The sequence below is a fragment of the Notolabrus celidotus genome, chromosome 15, assembly GCF_009762535.1.
Source record: "Notolabrus celidotus isolate fNotCel1 chromosome 15, fNotCel1.pri, whole genome shotgun sequence".
Classification (NCBI taxonomy): domain Eukaryota; kingdom Metazoa; phylum Chordata; class Actinopteri; order Labriformes; family Labridae; genus Notolabrus; species Notolabrus celidotus.
Window position 1 is genome coordinate 16,364,052 of NC_048286.1, and position 23,273 is coordinate 16,387,324.

The following is a 23,273-nucleotide window of genomic DNA, read 5'->3' on the forward strand; positions in this document are numbered from 1 at the left end:
TGACCTGTTGTTTGTCCTGCAGGATGAGACCCTCATTCTTGGTGCTCTTAAATCCTACGGAGACGGTGACATCATCGACCAGACTGAAGCCTTCGAGGTCAGCTGACAGGGTGCTCCCCATGCTGAACTCTGCTGTACGGGTAGCCTAGACATGAAAACAGACATCATGAATCAGTAAACCAGTTGACACATAAGTCAAGTGTGGCTTAAGTATAGATGTAAGTGTTCATAAGTGCTCTGGGATGCAACGTGTTAACTTCCTACCAGTGAGTCCTCGGGACAACCACTGCTGACGCCCAATTGCTCCACAGGTACAATAACATTGCCATTCTGCTTCATATTCTTCAAGCATCCTTTGAACGGCTGCATGGTGATCTTATCTCTGAGAAAAGAACAAACAAGTTATTTGATATAAAAACTCACAACACACAATTATGACAAGGTAAAAATGGATGATCTCATACTTTTCTCTCATTTCTGTTGGGGCACCACCAATGTAGTATTCTTTCACTTCACTGTTTTTGAATCCAACCTTGGCTGTAGCTAGGACTGTACTCTTTCCCCGGACGATTACTTCTGCGTCAGTCTTAATGATAGTGATGGATTCCCAATCTTTTGTCTGCACAGGGTAGAAAAGCAACATGCAATTTAAGAATTAAAGATCATTTAATTAAAAAATGTTATTTGGTTGCAGAAAATAGTTTGCAGTTTGGAGAAACCAAAATATTTACTCACCGGGAGTATTTTGTCGCCTGATACAGCTGGTCCTGTGAGCGCATTACTGTGTACAACAGCCTTGCCCTTCTCTATTGTCACAGTTAAGTATTTATCCTATGAGAAAGTGGAAGTATTGTTATCAGATGTTAGCAAAGAACCTGCACATTGTTCCAATAAAACCTCATCAAACGTAGGATAAAACATGAAAAATAGAAGCTTTCATTTACCTCACTTCCTATGTATAAGAGCAGACCATTTTCAGATCGTGAGTTGATTGACATCACGAAGACGATGGGAGTAGTTATTTTTTTTTCAATAACCCCTTTGCTGTATCCAGTGCCTTCATAGTAGTCAGAACCCTTTATAGATACATATCTGGATGCAGGATACAAACAAGTTTAAATGCAGCCACAGAAAAGGCAGAGAAGTCCAGTTACTTTTAACCAAAATCATGATAGGATGTACTGTACCTCTTGCATGGTAATACGGAATTGATGTTCACTCGATTCTTGAAGTTATAGAGACTGACCACTTTGTCGTTAAAGGAGGAGAACTCAATGCAACCCTTGTACTTAGGGAAGTTCAGTGGAGCTGGAGGCTGAAGGGAAGCAAAACAAAGGTATAATAAGAGGTAATCAGAGACGTATTAGGAAAATTATCTTAGTCAAAAATAAAATAAACTTTGACTTTTTAAATAGATAGCATCACAATGATCTTTTTACATATACAGTATCATATTGTTTCCTTCCTAACTATCTTCATTTTATGTTTGTGCCTCTGGTTGTTTTACTATTAAATCATTTTATTTATGAGGTATTTTAAAGAAAGGAACAACATATCATAAACAACAGCTTTTCAGCTGTCATGCCGCTTACAGTAAAGTCATCGGGATAACCTCCAACATAGAAAACAACATCACTGGGAGCAAGGTCCAGGAGGTTCTGTTTCTGATCTCCTTTGTGGCTGGCCATGATCGTTGTATGAACGTCGGTCGAGGTGATGTCTTTGGTGAGCTTCATCTGTACATCTTGGTAAATTCTAAATCATGAGGGAAAAAATACTTGGTCTTAAAAAAAATTCAAATCAAGAGTAGATCATGAAAATTAACATCACAATGGGAGAGTTATGACACAATGTCATTGTCTGTTTACCTGCTTAGGTCCACTTTGTCAAACTTGGCTGGCTCATCCTTAGACATGGTGATGAAAGCTGTCTTTATCTCATAATGAGCTCCATTGAGCTTGTACACACCGTACAGTATGTTTTCACGCAGAACCATCCCGATGTAGTTCTTAGAAGACTAAAAGAGACCTTGATTACAATCAAAAACTTAATCCTCACATTAAAACATTAACATCATTGTGAGTCCCTTACATCCTTGTTCCCGAGGTACATCACAAACATGTCTGCTTTGTCTCTGGCCTGTCTGCGCCTGCGTCTCCCATCTCCTCTGCCTTCAGGTCTCTGCAGAGACAGAGACAGGGCTGTGTAGGCCCTAAGGTCCTCCAAGTCCCTTGGTGGACGCATCTCCACGTAGCCATCACCTGTGAACTTCATTGGGATCACAACCTAGAGAAGAGAAAAAAAAAAAGATATAAGAACCATTGATGACAAACACATGAACACGTCAGTTTGATATGGACATAAAAGTCTGAACAGAATGAGACCTCACCCTGTTTGCAGCGTCTCTGGCTTGTTCAATGAGATCTTTGATCTTCCTGATGTTGTCAGTTATGTTGTTGATTGATGAAAACTGTGACGTCAGGTTCTCCACCTCTGAGATCTTATCATTCAAGGATGGGATGGCATTCAGAAGGTCATTCACTGCAGGCACAAGATTAGAAAGAGAATTTAATCACAATGTAAAAAAAATAAATAACATTTTTACTTTCAAATGCAACTTTTAGAGCATAAAAATAAAAAAGAAATTGTGTTAAATTAAGTGACATTTAAAAAAAGTGCACTTTACCTGACTTGTCCACATCATCCAACACACCTCCCAGGTTGGCGCCACCAGCAGGGACGTTGATCTTTTCAATTTCCTCTTTGATATTGTTCACTCTGTCCATAGTGTCACTGTTAATCTTAGAAGCATCTGCTGCCATCTTCTTGGCAGAATCAATCATACCAGCAAGGTCACCTGATTAAAGGAAAGACATTATAAAGGAAAATTGATGAGAAAAGTGAACTCTGCCAACTAATTCAGATATAATCAGTTCAATGGTCAGGCTAATTGTGAAACATCTTTATGTGTTCTACCTTGCTTAGTATTATCAAGTAGGTTCTTAGTATCCACAAGGTCCTTCTGGAGAGCTTTCTTCTTGGTGTCAGCGTCGTTGAGGCGCTTCTTCACGTCAGTAAGATCATCTGTAGCATCTAAAATGAAAAAAAAGAATAAGAATTAGTGACTGAGTTCCTGGATTACCTTGGTAAGTCAATGGATCAAAAACAGAACAGTACCTTTCAGGTCTTTTTCTGCTTCTTTTGCATGTTGCATCAGCCCATCACCCGTGTCTTTCAGCTTTTTGGCTCTCTCTGTCAGCTTCTTGGTTTTTACATTCTGAAGAAAGAAAAAGGAACAATTTGGTTAGAGTACAACTTTTAATAAGTTATGTTTAATACTAATCAACATTTAAATGCATGTATAACATTCCACGAGGCGTGTACAGTAACTAAATGGTCACGGTATCGACTTTACGACTTACATTCAGTGCGTTGTCTGCTGCGGCTTTGGCCTCGTTAGCTGCAGCCTCAGCAGCGTTAATGGCATCCGTGATATTCTTGTAGGCATCAATAGCATCTTTGGCGTTACGCACCTCGGGGCGCTCACTTGCGTCCTTAACAGACCTGAAAAAAAAAAGAAAGAAAATAAACCAAAGATGCACATAAGCCTCAAGTTTCAAGTGACATCAATCTTAAAAACAGAGCAGATTATGCTCTAAAAGCACCACATAAACAAGAAAATCTTCCTTATTATAAAGAACTACAGAGCCTGATTAGACCTGGGTCTTTATTGGGTGTGCAGTAAACCTACTTCTCAAGGTCCTTTGCAGTTTTGTCCAGATTTCTAGCGTGTTCCTCAGCATCCTCAACAATTTCCTCCTGACTTGCTGCTTTGGTAATGTCATTCACCTTCTTGGTCAGGTCTGTCTTGGCACCATCCAACTTTGCTGCTAACTGTTCATACTCCTACAGGGCAGAAGAACACAGAAAAGGGAGCAAGTTATTCAACAGTAAAAAATGCCATTTATATCACGTCAGAGCACAAATACAAAAACACTGATCATTATCTGAGTGTATGGCATGTTGGGACTTGATAGTCTGCTGTTGAGGGATCAGAGATGAGGGCGTTTATTGAAACAGCTACAAGTATTTGAATGTGTCCTTGTGAATGCAGAGAATATTTGAGATTTCAGATAAAAAATGTGTAGGCAACAGATTAAAAAGCTTACCATTTTGTTGTCTGTCAGTGATTTCACCAAATCTTCTGTCTTCTGCAGCTCGTCTTCTGCCAAGTTCATTTGGGTCTCAACAGTCTTCTTCTCATTTTTTAAGTCCTCGATGCGTTTCTTTAGAGAACATAAATCAGTTCGGTACGGTTTAATTTTTTATATAAATGAAATCCAATAAAGGATTCCCAGAGTTTCTTTTCTTCCAGATGATGAACAAACAACAAACTTCATGAACTGATTAACTGTTTAAATTGTGTATTTACCTGCAGATCTTTGAGTGCCTGAGCGCTCAGTCCGTTCTGGGTGTTGGCTTTATTCACCATGTCTGAAGCCTCTTTCAGAGCCTCATCCAGGTCCTTCAGCTTGTCCTCATAACCCTTCAGAAGGCCCCGAATCTTCTCTGCTGCAGCCTCGTTCTGGTCACACTGCTTACTCACATTAGCCTTGATGTGGTCCAGCACTAGAGAACAGAGCAGAACAGATCAGAATACAATAAAACAGAATAAAACATAACAGGTTTATGGAATGTCTAAAATAGCTTTTTTTGGTTTTGTGCATTGGTATTAAAGAATCATACATTTCTTGGCCTCTTCTCTTTCTTTGTCTGCAGCTGTCTTCTGAGGGATGAAGTTCCTATTCTCCATTTCAGTCACCATGCGCTGGGCATCTTCAAGCATTGTATTCAGGTTCTCATTAGGAACTGAATCACCACTGTTGTTTTCCTTGAGTTGATCCACAAGAGCTTCAGAATCACAAAAAGAAAACCTTAGTGAAAGAAGTATTTAGGCTGAGATTGTCCATAAACACAGGCCACAACAGAACACTTGAAAAGAAGACACTGGAACAGTACTGCTTCTTATTCTAACTTTCCTTTTACCTTTGATTTTCTTGAGCATATTTTGAATTTCTGAGTCCAGTTCTTTGGCTTTCTTGTGGGTTTTCTCAACCTCTGCCACTGCCTTGTCAGCATCAACAGCCTTTTTATCTGCCTGAATGAAATAAACACACACATTTACAATCATTTTTAACATTTCATTGTTGGATACAGATACAAACTGTGAGGCATTGTCTGCAGCTCTCTACCTTGTCTTTGAGGGAGCTGATGTCATCTGAGAGAGTAACAGTGTCCTCTTCCAGCTGGTTGACTTTGGTCTTTTCAGAGTTGCTGGTGGAGCTGAATTTGTTGACAAGTATCTACAGAGAGAGAACAGAAATATTAGAAAAGCTGCATGAAGGTAAATTCAGATGATATATCTACGCTCAAACTCTGAGATTATGAGGGAATAAGAGGAGGGAAGTAAGTGCAATAAACACTGGCACTGACGCTGACGGGTGTTGACACACCGAAGATGTGACAAAATGAATTTCATTTACTTATCAGCAGTAATCTAGATCTTTGGCGAAATACAAACATCCTTCCTCTTTGTGTGTATGTGTGAAACTGTAGGCGTGAGGGAAGGCACCATCATATGACCACTAACAAATTTCATCAGTAGGATTTAGCAACATTTTTTACACTGAATATCCATCATCTGTAAATGCACTTCAGCTCATCTCCCCCTTCATATGTAACCTTCAAGCTTCACTGCAGGGTTAAACTATACTGGCCTGTTACCTTGGTGTCCGCAATGGCCTTTTCCAGCTTCTTCAGCCTGTCCTGAGAGGAGGCGCTGGCAGAGGCGTTGTCCATCTGAGCCTTGATCCTTACCAGCTCTTCATCCAACTTCTCCAGGTCATGAATCAAAGTCTGGGCACAGTTATCACACTCTGCAATGTAGAAGAGGAACGGGATTAGCAAAGGATCACACTCAATTCATTTTTATAAGCATTTTGCTGGGGGAAAAAAAAAAATCTATTTTATTTATTTTTTGTTTTCTTTTAGTTTTAATTCTGTGTTGTCTCTTATAGTCTGATATTATTGTGTAACAGCTATGTAGTTTATACCTAATAACTTTGATTGATTACTGTTGATTATTACTTTTTCTTTTTTATGTTCTGTTCAATGTTTGTCACTTTCATGGTCATTTACCTCGGCATTGCTCATCTGTGTTTGTGTCTCCTGGCTCCAGCGTGTTCTTGCAAACTGGAGAAACAAAAGAAAGATACCTCTTATTTTCCTTATGAAGGCAATGACATTGTGTGAAATCTTTTGAGTTTGATAGTGCTAAAAAACAAACAAAGAAGTAGATCACAATAAAGGGCATCTAAAAACATGCAATTGAAAAACAATATTTGCTGATCTTACAGAACTGGGTGTAGTGATTCATTGTTTCAAAATAGAGTTCATAAACTAACCTCCAGTCCTGGGATCACAGTTGTTACCATTGCCATTGCAATTACAGCGTTTACAGCTTCCCCCTACTGTCAGTGGATCACCATAGTAACCAGGCGCACATCTATGAGGAAAAAGAATAGACAGACAAAGTGAATGACACTCACATAATTCAAACATAGACAGTGCCTGCAGAGAATTTCAATATCATTTCTCTCCATCTATACCAACACATACCTCTCACACCGGGCTCCAGTGTAGCCTGCCGAGCAAACACACTGTATATCTCCACGCTCCTCGATGCAACCTACTGCAAAACTATAAATTGAAAGACACATTATGAGTAATTTTTTAACGCACATATATCCATGAAATCATAATACAAAAGGGATTTGTTTTGTGTTTACTCACTTGTTTGAGGGCACACTGAATGGGCAGGGGCAAATTTTACATGTCCTTTGAGCCGCGTTTCCATAATAACCTTCTTTGCAGCGTTCACATCGGTCCCCATCTGTGTTGTACTGACAGTTCTGAAACCAGAAAAGTATATTTTAAACCAGAGAACTTTGAAGCTTTTCACATACATGCTGCTGCCAAATCAACCAGGATCAAGTCTTTCTTTTTAAGGCCAGGTTGCAAACACCTGAGGGAGAGGTGACGGGACTTTTCCCCACCATATCAATCAAACAAAGAGTGTTTGTGCACTGAGAAAAGACAGTGTGTACAGCTGATTGTGTCCATTTGGCTTTGAGTTGCTGGGGTGTGGATGTCTGCGGGCATTGCACTCACAGGCCTGGTCTTGAGTGTCTTGCATAACAAAAACACAAAAGATATGGCTGAGATTCTGAAATGTGTAAAGACTCATCCTCCTAACTCTGGGAAAACAATGACTGAGAGTGACCCTCTATGGAAAATTAGGAAGCCATATCAAATAATAACAAGCTATAAGATGTACCCTGAAGACAAGAGGTCTAGACTTTGACTAAACTGTGGCTCACGCTGGTGTCTGTACTGGATCTGTGGTTATGAAGTCATTGATATGTGTTGAGGGATGAGTGTGTTTCTTACCAGACACCTCCCTGTTTTGTCCTCACACTCATCAGCCAGACCGTTACACTTGCAGGGCACACAGAGGCCGAGGTAAGGCCCACTGTTGTCTCTGTAGAAACCAGAAGAACATTTCTGCAAGAGAGAGAAAAACAACAAGGCGTTATTATACAACCTGAAATAACCCCTACAAGTCTAACGCATTTATCAAAATGTATTTTTGTATAACTAAAACTGAATCCATGTAAGAGTAAAAACGATACTGAGATTAAGACATATGCTGAATGAAATCCTCTCATGTCATCTTATATCCCTTAAAATGAAATTAATCAATAATTAATGGATTACAAGAACAGGACAGGAGTCTGTTTTTGGCAAATATCAGCCGATAAGTAAAAATTGATTTGCATTGCTCTGTGATAAGAACTATTAACAGAGTGATCGTAACTAAACCGTGCATAAAAATATAACTGCTGCCATTTTTTAGCCTCTTAGGCTACATAATATCACACTGTTAATCATTTACAAATGTTTTACATAAGTCTAATTATGACTGAAGTTCAGCAGATAGGCTGTGCAGCAAAATTGGTTCTTCTTTTGCTTCACTGTAGAAGAATCTTTAAAAATGTCTGCTGCGATTTGAAGATAAAAACCCAGATTTCTCACCCTAGCATGTGTTTTGTCGTGTTACGCAGCAACAAGCTTGATCTAAAGTGAGTTTCTTGAACAGTTAGCGCTAAATAACTAAGGTGTGCCCTTTGCTTTCAGAGATAGCAGCTGGAAACACACACCTGAGACAATAAGAGTGAAATCTACAGCTGAGTTCAACTTCAAGACACACTGATTTTTTTACCTGAATCTGAGAACTGGCCCCACTGTCATTGACAGAGGGATACAGAACTCTCTGTCCTCTGTCGAATATAGAAGGGTATCGTACATCCTGGGTACCCTCGTCGTTCACTGAAGGATACTCTATCCTCTGAGTTCCCTGATCCTGAAGCGAAGGATACTCTATCCTCTGATTTCCCTGATCCTGAAGCGAAGGATACTCTATCCTCTGATTTCCCTGATCCTGAAGCGAAGGATACCGTATCCTCTGAGCCCATCTGTCATGATGTCTGGTGAAGCGGGATCGCTCCCCTCTATGGTAGGCCCTGTGGCCGGCACAGCAAAGTCCAACCAAAGTCCAGCAAAGCAGGGTCTGGAATAAAACCCCTGTATTCCGTCGTTTATCCATGTGCGTATCTAACATTCCTCTCGTTAAGTCTGTGTGAAACAATGCTCTGCTCTCCCCTGCCTCAGCCTCTTAAACACACATGCTCACACTCAAAGAGGACACGCCCCATGTCCCACCTGAGTCAGTCTACCAGATCAGCATGAGCATACGCAGGGGCACAAGTACACACATGCAAGTGTTTACATGCCCACGCACACGCATCCATACACACACATGGAAGTGTTTGAGACAGTCAGATGTGGGTGCAGGCACAAGCAGGCACACACAGGAATAAATATGCTGCGTTCTTCACAAGCTGCTGGGGTGTGGTGGTAAAGACTCCACCTTGAAGAGCAGGTAAACATTCAAAAGTGTTCAAACTTAAACCATTTGTATACATGTGTGAGGAAAAGTGTGTAGTCTGTTACTGTTTTTGTGTAAGAATATGTGACTGAGAGGAAAGTCAGACACCAAACTCATACCTGAATCACACTCCTCAAACACCCAACAGACATAACTGGGTGTGTCGGCTCCACACACACACACACACACACACACACACTCATACACTGAAGGTGAACACACTGAAGTGAACACCCTCAGGTTTATGAGTAACAATGTGCTGCCAGCTGCCACACCCCATGTGTTAAGGTGCGGTGCCTTGTCATATCACCTCTAGGCACATAAAATGAACTTCCTATAAATGCTCCCCACCAGACGATGGCTCACACACACACACACACACACACACACACACACACACACACACACACACACACACACACACACACACACACACACAGACACACACACACACACACACAGACACACACACACACACACACACGCATGCACACACAGGTATGTAACCACATCTATGGCAACAGCACTCCAAGAAAAAAGAAAACATTTCATCTTCTTTAAGTTATTGCTGTTTCTTTCCTTTAATAAACGCTCCCTCTCTCATGAAAAACCACCTTTAAATTAGCGGTTTCTCCATTCACATTTTTAATCAGCTTTCGTGGGCAAAACGGCTGCAATCATGTGTGTACAAATCAGATTTGAGAAGCACAAACACACTAAGTCAAGTCAGCACCATTCCCAGGATAAAAAGAATCCAAGTAAAGCTTTTCCTTAGCAACTCCATCAGGGTTGTTTGGATTACGTTTCTGTAGCCATGCCAGTGATTATAGCTGTAGAATCACTAATATTATGTCTGCGTGATTGTGCATCATATCCCAGCCCTGGGGCTACACAATTTAGCTGCGTAGCTCTCCAGCTGGTATTTTCCAGTACAATCCACCTAAGGCTCCTCAGATGATGAATTTTTCCTTTAGAAAAATAAAGGTGTGGGCTTTGGCTCAGGCGTGTCAGGACACCCAAAAAATATGAGGAGATCGTCCAGCTCCTTGAACATGATGACATGAAGTCTTTTCAATTAACACCTTGCCCCACCCTGCTTTTTATCCCTGCTGCCTCTCAGATCAAACACAATTATCCTTATTTCACCTTAGTTTTCTGGTTCATCTTCACACCTGTGTGGATTTTTGGAGTATGACATTTTCAATGAAAACGGATACTTTTCAAGATTTTGTCCATACCCAAGATGAGATTCGAAATCATGCCTGTCTTTTTAATTCCACACCTGTGTTGTTTTAAAACATGAGGTTCTTTATCAGTGATGCTTTACAGGATCAATTAAGTTTGAACTGAAAAACACACAAACGTTGTAAGTGAATAGCTATCCACAGTTACACCTTACACCTATTATTAATCAAGGGCAATATCATTGGGGTACATTTATTGACTTCCTACCTCACATGAGTCCCCGTTGTACTGAGACGGACAGGAGCAATCTTCCACAGTGTTTCCGGGACCACCTGTCCCCGTGTCTGTCGCCCCCTCCAGGCCCACCTCCGCTAAGCTGAGTCTCTGGGTCTGAGTGAAGTACAAAGCTCGGATCCTCAGGCCAGCCAGACCGGCTAAGACCATCATCAGCTCCTCTCTGGAGACGGGTCGGTTGGTGATGGCGTGGCGCCAGTTTCCCTGGAAACAACAGAGCAGTTATTTTCTGATGAATATTGAGAAAACACATTCCATTAAATATAACATGAAAGAAAGGGCATCATGACATTTAGTTAATAGGTGTAGATAGAATATAGATGATAGGCAAGATTACCCAGCAATGACTTGCTACACTGTTTTTATAGATTAATAGGAAAAATGTGGGTCCTCTGAGGATGAACCCTTATAACTTTTTCATTATAAGATCAACTGTTAATCTGCTTCCTAAAATAGCAAAATATATAAGGCAGATTTCCAAAGAATCAACTTTGAATGACCCTTTAACTTGTAAAGCTCTTAGAATGACATAACCAGAAGTGCATGAGTGTATCCCTCTTGTTTTAATACCATGTGATTCATTAGTAATCAAAGCCCTGTAGTGCCTGCGACTGAAGGTGAAACAGAGGCACTTGTGTGTACTTTACCTCCAAGAGCTGGACTCTGCCCTGATACAGCCGGTCTGGTAGTGGGACTTGTGGAGCCATGTGGATCAGAGTCATATTCCGACCCTAGATAGATGAATAAGCAGAGATTTTGAGAGTGGAAAAATGATCTACAGGTTTATGGTTAAAGACACTTAAAACCCTACATACATTCAGCACCACATCCGGTCTTCTGTCCATAAGAGTCATCCCCTCGCTGGGAATCCCAAAGGACTTGGACAGGTAGGTCAGGATACCTCCATAAGATGAAACCTAAAACAAGGGGATAAATATCTGTCAGTTTATTCTAAAGTACTGAAAAGACCACCAGAATACAAAAATGAGCTTAAATAAAATGTCCTAAATACAAGCTGAAGCCATCATGATACTACAGCATTTTAGCTATTGAGATTATGTGTATATTTCAAAGCTTCCAAAATTCACGATTTGTCAGTACTTGCAGATAATTAAGAAAATATGGCAAAACAAGTGAAGCTTCACTCCCTTAGATAAACTCTTTGGGTGCTGAAAGGTGAAACTAGAATATTTTCTACAGTCCTTAAAAAAATGAGGCTAAATGCAACAATGACAAGTTAAGTTGGTTAGAAAGTAAGCTAGAGTTTAAAATGTAATATTAATTCTACTTCAAGAGAGTTGTATGAATTATACAATGAAAGGGGAACATTCTAACTAATTACATAATTGAGTAAACAGGGGAACATGAAGGCGATGAAAAACAAATCTAAAATACTTATTTCCTTTCATTTTGGTTTATTTTCCAGTGAAACAACTTTAAAGCTTTCACACTTAGAATACCCCATCCATCTGTTTTTTTACATTAACTATCAATGTTAAAACTTGTATCCACTTTCTTGTTGTCATAATCTTCCCTCTTCTCACAGACTGACCCTGTCTCCCAGGTAGGACGCTGGTGCCACCCAGTGTAGAGTCTGAGCTGTAGGAGGGAGCTCCTGGATGTCTGCCACCACAGTGTTACTGGCTGTGTTCAGCACAGTGGGAACCTCCTCCTGGTTGGGTCTTTCCAAACGCCAACCCTGCATCTCAACAAACTGATACAAGAGTGTTTAGAGTTGAAGTGTAATATCTTTCTAAAACTATACTTCAGTTAGTTCCAATCACAAGTGAAAACTCATTCCTTCAGCTAATGACTTTGAAAAGGTACATTTTAAAAACATATTGACTTGTAAACAGAGGGGGTAATTTAAAAGAGAATTTTCCCAGATCCCAATATTTTCTGAACAACATGTCTATGTACAGCTTTCATTAAACAAATGATGTAGATCACCACACAACTGCTATCAGCCAGAAAGCCCTGCAGGCATGAAATTTCCAAAGGCATTTATAGGCATGCAGAGGCAGGAAAAGCGAACACACCTTCCCCCTGCGTTTGCTGGAGCTCTGACACCGGTCAGTCGCTCCAAAGCAGAAGCATCTGGTACAGCCCTGAGAGTTGGAGGGGTCAAAGAAGAAGGAACCTTTCCGACAGGTATCACACCCGATGCCAGCAACATTTTTCTACAACCATGGCGGCAATAGCACAAAGGAAGTCAGAGCAAGGGAAGATAAATAAACAGGAAGTGAGGAGAAGCTTTTCCATGATTGCAACTCACCTTGCAGAGACACCTCCCTGTGTCTGGATTGCATATGTCAGAAGTGGCACCGCCTTTGTTGCAATTACAGGGTATGCAGTCAGGGAAGCGATAATAGCCTGCAGCACAGCGATCACACTGGCGGCCCCCAATCCTTGGTTTGCAACTATATTAAAATACACATTATTAAACGTGGCTCATACTCTTTATGTGGCAAGTTAATAGCAAAAGGAGGGGAAAAAATCCATTTATAGGAAAATGTAATTGTGTCCTCTATACTTCTGTTAATTATGTCTCTTCTTTCTATTTTTTCATACAATCCATCAATCTTTATTTGAGGACACATCAGCTGAGGGGTAGAGCACATTTTAAGTCTAGAAAACATATAGATCATGCAGAAAAGACAATCAACAGGAAAATGAACTGATTTCCAAATCCTTCTAATTGTCATGTTTCTTTCCATGTTTTTAAGCTGTAGGTCTCATGTTCCAGCATCAAAGAAAGAATATAAGGACAAGTGTAATTTGTGCAGCATTTACTTACATTTCAGTTTTGTTAAATTAAAGAACGGTATTAAACATCTGTCATAAATTCGCAACTCAACTTTACAGAAGAGAACATGTTATCTATTTATAACATGATATAAACATGAATACATTTTCAATGTATTTTTTAAGTATGCACAAAGAAGTATAATCTTGAGTATTTCTGATATATCATCGCTGTCGGTCAGAAACCTTGTATCTCCTTATTTAATAATTTTAATACTTTGCCCTTTATTATTCTACTTATCTTTTCTTATTTCTGTCAGTAGGCTTTCTTGAATATTACAAATGAAAGTATTAAAACAAAGCTTGAATCTTATGCAGTGTTTAGTAATGTTAAAAAGTAGTAGTTTTGGAGATACAAGGTTTCTGACCAATGGTGATGATATTAAGTTACTTTTCATTTATTCATTTAGATTTTTTTGCTTTAATCAGGTAGAATTTTGTTAAAAAGGCAAATATCAGTATTTTTTACAAACCTTATTGGTTAAGTTGTACACAGTCATTAAGAATAAAATCCATTTGTCATGTTTAACTCGCAGCTGACACTAATAAATGCTAATCTTCCTTCTTTTTGTAGGTAGCAGTTTCAACTTACTTGCACTGTCCAGTGATGCCATCACACTCTGGTCCTGCGCTGGCTTTGATGCCATTTGGAGAACATCCACAGCCCTCACAGCCCAGCAGAGGGTGATAGCTGAAAGTCTGAGTCTCACATATATCACAGGCTGGTTTGACTGTCTGAGGGGGACAGATACAGCGGCCCGTCACCTCGTCACACAACCGACGGCCACACTCACAAGCTGCAGGAGAGACAGATGTCATTTACACAAAACATTTCTTACTGACTTAATAAAAACAAGCACACAACCATTCACTCACGCCTGCAGTAGGGGAAGCCATAGTATCCTGTGGCACACTTTGTACACTTTCGACCAATGACGTGCTGCCTGCAGGGACACTGTCCTCCATTTGGATCACAATTGGTCCCAGTAGCACCAGACCGGTCACAGTCACAGGGCAGAGCACCATCATTATAGGCTGCAACAAGAGAGCGGGCAGAATCTCTGCAGAACTGTGAAGACGTTCTTGGGCTAAGGGGACAGAAAATAAAAGTAGTAATTTAAAGACTGATGTGGTTTAATACTCTGTCATCACAGCTAGAGGGTGCTGTTTCCAAAAAAGTTCTGTTGCGATGTTTATCGTTATAGAGCTGCTTCAGGCATGAACAAATAGAAACAGAAAGACAGTATAGAGAAGAGCTTACTTCGCTGAATGTTTGATACCTACTCAATAAAGAAACCTTCTCCTCTGCATTGCAGTGTGAACTCTGCAGATTTATCCAGCGGCTTCACTTTCAAGAGGTCTGGGGAGTAACTGCTATCAGGAACCAACAAGATATAATCCTATAAAAAGATACAAATCATAACACATGATAAGAACACATTATCTCTTAAGAAACTCCGCTTTGGTTTGTTTTGCCTTAAAAACATTTTGCTGTATGATGTAGAAGGAGATAAACAGATTAAGAGAGGGTCTGAAGAGTCTAAGCTGCTTTTCACAGCTTGGTTTTATCTAGGGAAGGAAAAGTAAATCAAGTGAACAAAGAGCAAGTAAAGCCCAACCTGTCCCAGTGTTAGAGAGTTTGGAAGTCCAGCTTTTATTAAGCTGTGTGGGACTGCCAGGTGAAGCACAGTCCCTTCATTGTTGTTGTTGGGGATATGGCATAGCAGTGAGGAGAGAAGACCTCGGCATACCAAGTACCCAACCTGAACAACTCCAGTCCAAAACCCACACCTGCAGACTTTGCACAGAGGTATGTCTTGCTAATAACTTGTTTTTTGTCATTTAGTTGTTTCAGTCTGAATTATTTTGGGGGGTAAACATAATTGGGACACTGTTTGACTAATCAGGTAAACCACTCACCAGAATAAGAGTTTTTCTCTGTGGCACGCTCACAGAGATGGTGGGCTGCCGCCTCCGATTCTGCTCAAAGTCAAAGGCAATGCGGCTATCAGCGATCACAACCTCCCTGCAGCCAGAGATGGTGGGGCAGAACGATGCATTTATTGAACCTGTGAAAATAGAGCAGAACTGTAGAATGACACTGCACAGCGCAAAATTATTCATCCCTTCTTTAAAACCATAAAGGGAGCTCTATCCAGGGTTTTGAATCATTTTGTCATGAGCACAGCTCCCTAATCTGCTCTTAAGGAGGAATCACCCTCTCACTGAGGAGGATTTCCCCATCACTGCATGAGTAACTACGCTTATATCCAGCAGGAGCCAATAAACCCTTAAAATCTATTACACGAGACAGCTTGAAATTGCTCTTCTCAAACTCACCCTTCCACTCGCGCCCTGCGTCCACTTGCACCTCCACAGGGAAGGAGGTGTGTTCAGGCTGGTGATAGTGGACCACAACCACATACCTGTCAGGGAGAGGAACCTTAGGAATGAAATTGATCTCAGTCTGAAAAAATAAGAGAGACATTTTATAGTCAAAAGTGGAAATGGCAGTTTCATTGAACAGATTCAGCTGCATGGTCCATAGAAAGCTTAAAGTATTCAGTAGGCACATGAAGGAGCATGGTTTGTACCTGGGGAAATTTAAGCAGCACCCCGTCGTTATGAGGCTCACGGTCAGTGTACACCCCGGTCTGTCGTCTCCTTCTCCAGTCCTCACTCTCTCCTTGTTGTGGAGAAGCAGCAGGCGCTGAAGAGAGCTGTCCATCACGAGCAGCGTATAAAATGAAGGCTGAGGTTGGCTTCTCAAACTGACTTTGAATGCAGTGTCGACTGGAAATGCCAAATAGCAACATAGTGTTAGAACCCTGAAGCCTGAAAAAAGTGACCAAGCTATTGTGAAAAATGTGACTTGTTAGAAGTAAGTTAGGTAGACATCAGAGGTAGCATCCATTTAAATGGAAATTATCTCCAATTACCCTTGTAACCTTAAATACTCTGGTTTTCACACTCTATCCCTACAATGTTCATAAATCCAGTAATTATACATGTTTGTAGCCTAAATCAGCCTAAATTAGAGGGCTGCAAACTAACAGCTGTAAAAAACTGCACCAGCTAACCTGGTCTGGAGGTTCACAGTGAGTGTAAATATAGTGACAGAGACACGTGAGAAAGGGTTTGACCCTGACTTCAGCCTCAGGTAAATGACCTTTCCCTGCTAGAAGAATGCAAGCAATGACACCTGAAAACAGATGTTTTTTCTTTCACTCCAACATAACACACAGAGTCTTGTAGCATCATCTCTCAAATTGCAGCATATGTTTAGAGGTGTGACTGTAATTAAAGGCAGAGTTTATTTAAGGTGACTTACCTGTCTTCAGTGAAGCGGCCATGAGTGGAGACACACAGCACCTTAGGCTCCACATACTCCATGGAGAACTCTTCAGCAGGGACTGCATACACTTTATACTACAAAGAGAAAGAGGAACAAATGTTTTTTGTTTTTTTTACATTGCTTGCTGCTTTGCGGATTCTGCGCTATTGTAATAATTTTTCACATTTTCCTCACCAGCAGGAACGACGTAGTGGAAGTTTGCAGCAAAACCTCTGTCTTGTGATCGAGCTGCAGCACTGACACCTCATTGTTGCTGTCCACAGCCACACTCCGGCACAAAAAGCTGAAAAAGTTGATGCACGAAATGATCGTGAAACCACAATGTTTTGCAAATTCACAACTCATAGAAACATATATATGTTGCTCTCACCTGTAGGCACAACTGTAAATGTTAGCCCTGGCTGGGATCTGACCACCTGACTGCCCGCTGATGAGTATGTTCACGTTCTGCACAGTGTCGACCTCACTTGCATACTCCAGGATGAGAGTGTATGGACCAGGACGAGGCACACGTAGACTGAGTTGAAACTGTGACTACAGGATCATAAATAGTTTTATTATGAACCTCAATAAAAACGACAAGAAACAAAGAATTGAGGCAGGTAAGAAGCACTCAGTAAGCACTATTAAATCAAGGCCAAGTGTTTACTTAAAAGACCTCACCCTAATTCTTTGGGAAGGAAAACAAAAGTCAAAAGCTTAATCACCTACTTTTATTCCAGACTTAAAAACAGTTGATAGGTTTGTTTCATAGCTTTGTGTTAAACATATTCCTTCTCTGAAAGTGATCACTACTATAAAAAAAATTGATTCAGTAGTGTGAAGATAAAACTTAATAATCTATGTTGGCAAAAATTCAGACTTTCAACTCTACCTGTCTGCCATTGAGAGCAGCCATCTCAGGGTGATCTGGGGTGGGACGCCACACTCGAGCCTGCCTCTTCCTGCGCCCGCTTCGGCTGGAGAGCACTCCCTGTGAGCCCAGTGCCGAGCTGAAGCCGTCTATGGCCACATGCTTATACAACAGACAGCTAAGACAAAGACACACAGGCATTCCCAGAGTCAGTCGATGTTGAAACACAAGTGCAGTGTTTGGATTTTGATTTTTTTAATCGCAAAAACGTCTGCCTATTGTCTGCTAATATAATACCTAGTGCATAAGATTCAATTTAGGTAATGTTTTTGTATTATGTTGAATGTATCAAATTCTCTGCTTATTAGGGTTTATTATAATTGTAAGAAACACCTAATAAACAACTGTGTACCTAACAAAAAACAGACCTTCATATTTATCATGAAAGAAGTCTACAGGATGTTAGATTTAGCAGAATGAAGCCAGTCATTGCATGACATTGAGAACAAAAGCAGTGATTGAAGTAAAATGAATACTGAATAGAAATGAAAGAGATTTACTTTATATCACTGTTTGCAGAGGGCAGGTATGTGCAGGGCTCTGTGACCTTTTCCTGCAGCAAAGGTGCCTCATAGTAATCCTGGGGCAGCAGCACTAAGTAGTCCTGTACAGAGGGAGTGACAGTGTGTAAGTTATTATGGCAAATTCACAATCTTCTCAAAATTTTCATCAGATCAACAGAGGAATCAACAAAATGAAGTAATGCATGGGATTTCTCTCCTTATTTACTCATCTCATGACCATTTCTATGTCATAGTCTTGGTTTTACACTCACCAGAAGAACCCCCTCTGCTCTGATGTGAATGATCCATTTCCCAGGGGTCAAAGCAAAGGGCTCTGCAAAGCCCTCTCCTGGGACAGTGAGGAAGGATGGAGAAGGACTCTGTGGGAATATTACTTCCTTACTGTGCTCAGACCCTGCCAAACAGCAAGAAGAAATGTCTGTTATGTTACAAGCTGAGAGAAGAGAAACAAATGGAGAGTAGAAAATCATCAGCATAACAAAAAACATGCACCAAGTTATATACCAATGCTATAATGGAAATTAAAATCTTCTTTATTTCTTGAATGATGGTTAGACTTGATGATATGATAATTAATGTACAAGACGTGTTAGCGTTGATTTGGTGTCAGAGGCAGCCTTACCTGTAGTGCCTCTGTTATTGGTAGCCTTGATGCTACCTGTCACACTGGTGCTGCTCGGGTTATTGAACTTCAGAACCACACGGTACAAGTGCTGCCTTCCACTTTTTGGGTGAACATGCACTGTTACTTTGACCTCACTCTGCAGAAATGAGAGTGAAACGCAGCTGACTAAAATGGCACAGGTTAGAGTAGACTATGAGGGTAAAATATTAAAGGAATTGTTAAAAATCAGTTGAGCAGGGAGTGTTGAGCAACCAGGCAGGTTAATCATCAGACAGCAAGCAAAGGTGAAAAGACGAGAATATAGCCAGAGGAAGGCACACCCTTCACTTACAGTCACAGCAAGAATGAAAGTCAGCTTCATCCACCACCAAGATCCTTGCTCTTACTCGTGCTCTCCTTTTTTGTTTAGGCGTGGAGTAGTGCATTACAATTTGGAAAAGGCCACGAAAGCCAAGCGTGAGCGTTAGGATCACCTCCGGCTGAAGAGAGAAAGTGTTAGTTTAAAGAGAGTCGGTCTTCACATCAGACCTGATTGAACAGAGGTTTTGTTTTTGTGCCTGAAGCAGGAATATCAGTGAAGAGGTAAAAGCCAAACAATCATTCAAGTGTCAGAAAAGAATGAAAAAGGAAAAGGCAGATTGTCTTAAAAACAGACATTTCCCATTTATACTGTAATTACTAGAATAATTGTACCAGCACATCCAAAATATGTAGGCAATGATTATAGACTGTATTAAAACGGACAACATGACAGCTCCCAAAAGTGATGCCAAAACATTTTGTGCATCTCCTGCTGACCGAGTGAGACATGTGTCACACTACAGAATTGAAATAAATCAAACCGTTTTTTGGAGAAGTTTATTTTCCATTAATTATGTAATGCTATAGAAAGGGGTGTAATGCCATGATTAACAACTCTGTTGACGAATGTGGCTTCTGCTGCACTGTGTGAACCAGATCAGCAGTGTACAGAGGCCACTGCGAGAAGAGACATAATGAACACTAACACAATATACACCGATCCTTCCATAACCATGAGTGTCTGCTTCAGACTCGTAGATACACTAGCTCCAAGACTTTTGGAGTACATTATGGGGAGGTGGAGACATGTTGGCCATTCTTATATAGTCAATAGAACTGATGTGAATATGTACTAACCTGTGCAGGAGACATTACGGCATAACCTCGCCAGCTGAAATCTGGGAACTCTTCTGAGTTATAACCAAAGCGCACTGGTCTGCCATTTGGAGTGATGCCATCCTCAACCTCATACTTCAGTTGGTGGAGAGTGGGGAAATAGTAGCTTGGTGCTGGGCTGACAAGGTGTGCAAAAATATAAATCAAGACTTTGAAACAAAATACTTATAAGACTCAAAAAATATTACATTTAAAACTGTCTGAATCTCGGTGTATGATCACGTTGAAGACTGCTGGATCTTACTTGGTGCATTTAAGGCCGACTACATTCTTCCGACACTGACAGTTTCCTGACATCTCATCACACGCCATGCCAACAGCACCTCCGACATCACACTCACAACCTATAAGAGAAGAAAGGCATAACAGATTAAAAAGCAGTTTACTCTGCCTTTCTAATCAAAAGTTTGATGTGTGTTTCAACTCTAACAAATGCAATCGTGGAAGAATAAGGCATCTGTATTTCACTGCAACAAGTGAAAGAGCTCAAACCACAGTCAAAGAAGATGTCTTACCTTGACAGCCAAAATACTTCTTTTTCTGCAGCAGATAGTATCCATCCTTACAGGTGTCACAAGAGTCGCCACATGCATACAGCTTACAGTGACACTTTCCATTTTTCTAGAAAAGCAGGAGGAGAATATGAACGGATTGCTCGGGTCAGGCCATAGGCTGTCAAATATCTGTCATATCTGAATCATGATTTGATTAAAAGATGTGTAGCAGTGTGTGTCGACTGAGGAAGTAATGAAATACTCACCTGTTCACACTCTCCAACACCACTCAGGGTCCCTTTCAGATCACACTGACACTCTGGTATGAGACAGGGGGCAGAGAGAGGGGGGAAAGGTTATGAAAATACAAAGGGGGAACTACAGTGAATAGACCCTGATTACAGGATTTTGTCACTTTCATGGGTGAACACACAGCAGCACAAAAACCCACAATCTTCAGAGATCTGCACATCAAAGGTCCAGAGATTTACTGGCACGGCTTGCTTTCAACCCGGTGAAAAAAAACATCCCCTTAATGTCCGGCCACAGTCAACCAGAGCCATTCTTAGGATATTGAAAGCTCTTTTTTTCCCTCTTCTTGTGTCTTCGGGCAGTGTGGTTGTGACAGCATTCTTGCTCCGGAGCAGAACTGTAACATAAGGACAAAGCCTGAAGCTGTTCCCTCGTCGGCTGGATAATGGAGCTTCCTTAATATTCTCATATTAAGTACTTTCAGGGGATTAGTGGAGATTTACTTTTGAAGGAACAAAGACAAAATCCTAAGGAATTGTTTCAGTGTTCAACTGGGTACTTATTAATGCAAAGGCACAGCATGAAATCTCCCAGCTTGACTTGTAGCTCAACACTCAGAGCAGGAATTTGCCTGTTTGTATGTGTTATTCTTCAGCTCCATTTGAGGGACAGGAAAGCAGATCCCGACTTGTTGACAGGGGTTTGTTGACATATCCTCTGGGAAAGAGGGGCCAAGACCCATATCAGTACCTTGTCAGATTGCTCTCTGTGATTTAATACAGTGGGGGTCAGCGGTCAGAATTAATACTCAAGGAGAAGAAAAATGAGGTTGGAGCTCTTAAGGTCTGACAGGAGTTCAGCTGAGTACGACTATTTCTAACTAAAAAAAGTTAGTAATAGTTTTCTTTCCTGTTTAAGTTTTACAGTCTCTTACCTGCACAGCCACGAGGGTTGTCTGGAGCCAGATTCCAGTAGCGAGGTTTGCACCTGTCACACAGGGTTCCCTCGACGTGTGGTCGGCAGCGGCAGGAGCCCTGAAACAACACATGAGGAATGTAAGGATTGCTGGGACTGCTGGCTGCTAATGAAAAGTTGAAAATGTTTACAATCAGTAAATTCTGTCAAAAGCTGTTGAATACTCTACTGTAGTGACAATTTTTCTGAATGACTGGAAATGATCTTGGAATATGTTCCAAAATAGAGCTTAAAAGAACCTTCCAGAAACTCATTGTTTTTCATCTACAAATCGGAAGGAAGTCTCTTTTCCTTGATTCTAATTGCATTTACACTTGACCGGAAAAACACTTCCTTTTAAAATTTGCTGATTGCTATCAGTTTAAAATCTTTGAAGGCACTTTTGCTCTAAAGGCTAGTAGAGATATAGGCTTTGGTAGACAGATAGTTATTAAGCTTGACATACCGTTTGAGGATCTGCGGACTCAGTTCCAGCGGGGTTACACGCACTGATGGGGGCTGGAAGCACACACACCAAAAAAAGTAGTCCTCATCAGTTACATGGACAGTCAGTTTTGTTTTTTGTTTTTTTAAGTTATATTTTTGGGCTTTTACACCTTTTATTGATAGAGGGAGAGGACAGTTGATAGTGTAGGAAACTGGGAGAGAGTGGGAGATTGACATGCGGGAAAGAGGCCACGGGCTGGAATCAAACCCGGGCCACCCGCTACATGGGCGCGCAACTTAACCATTAGGCTAAGTCCGCACCTAGACAGTCAGTTTTAATGGTCTACTTTTGATTTTGCTAAAAAAAAAAGCGCTCCAACTTTTCTTTTTTTTCTTTTTTTAAAGGTGCAGCATGAAGTAATTAGCAGCATTTAGCAGAGCAAACTTGGTTAAAAAGGAAAATAAGTATTCATAAGTATGTTTGCATTAGCATTAGGGATGGGTACCGAATTCGGTACTTTTATAGGTACCAACCGAATTCCGTCGGTACAACCGAGTACCGACTCACGTAAAATCAAACTGTACCATGTTTCGGTACCTGAACGCATCCCTGTGACTGTGAGGGAGTGGAAGAGTAGGGGATTCTTCATACTTTCCCCCTGTAATAAAGTCAGAGACTGACCGGGTGGACGTCTCTGCTCTTTGCTTTCAACTCATTGCATCTGCGCGGGAGCGCGCCAAACGGAGCCTGCAGCTGACGGACGCGCACTCAGCGCGAGACAGAACTGCAGGAGGATTAAGTTTATTTTATACAGTCTATGGTTGAGACTGACTATCTCGCTCCGACTACCTTCCCTGTTTATAACAGTTCCTGTGTGCGTGAATGCCCAACAAGTAAGTTGTGTCCTGTTATTATAAAGAGACGGAGAACTGACTTTTCCCAGTCTGCAGGTATTCACGTGTGTTCATTGATAAACTCACGAAAGAGCAATTAGACGCCACGAGCACGTGTCAGCGAATATATCTAATCACCTATATAATCCTGTTTCTGTTCATTTCATGTTAAATTAAATAAATATGTTAAATTAAACAAATTTGAGATTTTTTTTTTTAAATTAACATTTATTACCACATAAGCACACCAAAGTACCGAAAATTGGT

At 40.9% G+C, this 23,273-nt stretch overlaps 1 protein-coding gene across 1 annotated transcript in view; it reads right to left on the minus strand.

Annotated features, from left to right (window-relative positions):
• Positions 1 to 23,273, minus strand: part of LOC117827144 (laminin subunit alpha-3-like) — a 59,627-nt gene that overhangs the window by 8,134 nt on the left and 28,220 nt on the right. The window contains exons 16-66 of the mRNA XM_034703637.1: positions 22,132 to 22,184; positions 21,646 to 21,745; positions 20,726 to 20,778; positions 20,481 to 20,586; positions 20,210 to 20,309; positions 19,927 to 20,083; positions 18,766 to 18,904; positions 18,395 to 18,537; positions 18,120 to 18,223; positions 17,581 to 17,737; positions 17,077 to 17,240; positions 16,881 to 16,989; positions 16,683 to 16,780; positions 15,946 to 16,144; positions 15,692 to 15,818; positions 15,272 to 15,420; positions 14,636 to 14,751; positions 14,228 to 14,439; positions 13,944 to 14,148; positions 12,822 to 12,966; positions 12,586 to 12,726; positions 12,099 to 12,260; positions 11,362 to 11,463; positions 11,194 to 11,277; positions 10,520 to 10,750; positions 7,510 to 7,623; positions 6,853 to 6,971; positions 6,679 to 6,759; positions 6,465 to 6,565; positions 6,199 to 6,252; positions 5,785 to 5,936; positions 5,253 to 5,363; positions 5,047 to 5,158; positions 4,747 to 4,911; positions 4,433 to 4,629; positions 4,170 to 4,286; positions 3,752 to 3,906; positions 3,423 to 3,564; positions 3,178 to 3,277; positions 2,977 to 3,093; positions 2,687 to 2,857; positions 2,390 to 2,541; positions 2,092 to 2,286; positions 1,869 to 2,017; positions 1,593 to 1,755; positions 1,188 to 1,315; positions 945 to 1,092; positions 736 to 831; positions 465 to 619; positions 265 to 382; positions 5 to 145 (exon numbers count right to left, since the gene is read on the minus strand). Of these exons, the coding sequence (XP_034559528.1) occupies positions 5 to 145; positions 265 to 382; positions 465 to 619; positions 736 to 831; positions 945 to 1,092; positions 1,188 to 1,315; positions 1,593 to 1,755; positions 1,869 to 2,017; positions 2,092 to 2,286; positions 2,390 to 2,541; positions 2,687 to 2,857; positions 2,977 to 3,093; positions 3,178 to 3,277; positions 3,423 to 3,564; positions 3,752 to 3,906; positions 4,170 to 4,286; positions 4,433 to 4,629; positions 4,747 to 4,911; positions 5,047 to 5,158; positions 5,253 to 5,363; positions 5,785 to 5,936; positions 6,199 to 6,252; positions 6,465 to 6,565; positions 6,679 to 6,759; positions 6,853 to 6,971; positions 7,510 to 7,623; positions 10,520 to 10,750; positions 11,194 to 11,277; positions 11,362 to 11,463; positions 12,099 to 12,260; positions 12,586 to 12,726; positions 12,822 to 12,966; positions 13,944 to 14,148; positions 14,228 to 14,439; positions 14,636 to 14,751; positions 15,272 to 15,420; positions 15,692 to 15,818; positions 15,946 to 16,144; positions 16,683 to 16,780; positions 16,881 to 16,989; positions 17,077 to 17,240; positions 17,581 to 17,737; positions 18,120 to 18,223; positions 18,395 to 18,537; positions 18,766 to 18,904; positions 19,927 to 20,083; positions 20,210 to 20,309; positions 20,481 to 20,586; positions 20,726 to 20,778; positions 21,646 to 21,745; positions 22,132 to 22,184 (6,809 nt within the window). The remainder of the gene's footprint in view (positions 1 to 4; positions 146 to 264; positions 383 to 464; positions 620 to 735; positions 832 to 944; positions 1,093 to 1,187; positions 1,316 to 1,592; positions 1,756 to 1,868; positions 2,018 to 2,091; positions 2,287 to 2,389; positions 2,542 to 2,686; positions 2,858 to 2,976; positions 3,094 to 3,177; positions 3,278 to 3,422; positions 3,565 to 3,751; positions 3,907 to 4,169; positions 4,287 to 4,432; positions 4,630 to 4,746; positions 4,912 to 5,046; positions 5,159 to 5,252; positions 5,364 to 5,784; positions 5,937 to 6,198; positions 6,253 to 6,464; positions 6,566 to 6,678; positions 6,760 to 6,852; positions 6,972 to 7,509; positions 7,624 to 10,519; positions 10,751 to 11,193; positions 11,278 to 11,361; positions 11,464 to 12,098; positions 12,261 to 12,585; positions 12,727 to 12,821; positions 12,967 to 13,943; positions 14,149 to 14,227; positions 14,440 to 14,635; positions 14,752 to 15,271; positions 15,421 to 15,691; positions 15,819 to 15,945; positions 16,145 to 16,682; positions 16,781 to 16,880; positions 16,990 to 17,076; positions 17,241 to 17,580; positions 17,738 to 18,119; positions 18,224 to 18,394; positions 18,538 to 18,765; positions 18,905 to 19,926; positions 20,084 to 20,209; positions 20,310 to 20,480; positions 20,587 to 20,725; positions 20,779 to 21,645; positions 21,746 to 22,131; positions 22,185 to 23,273) is intronic.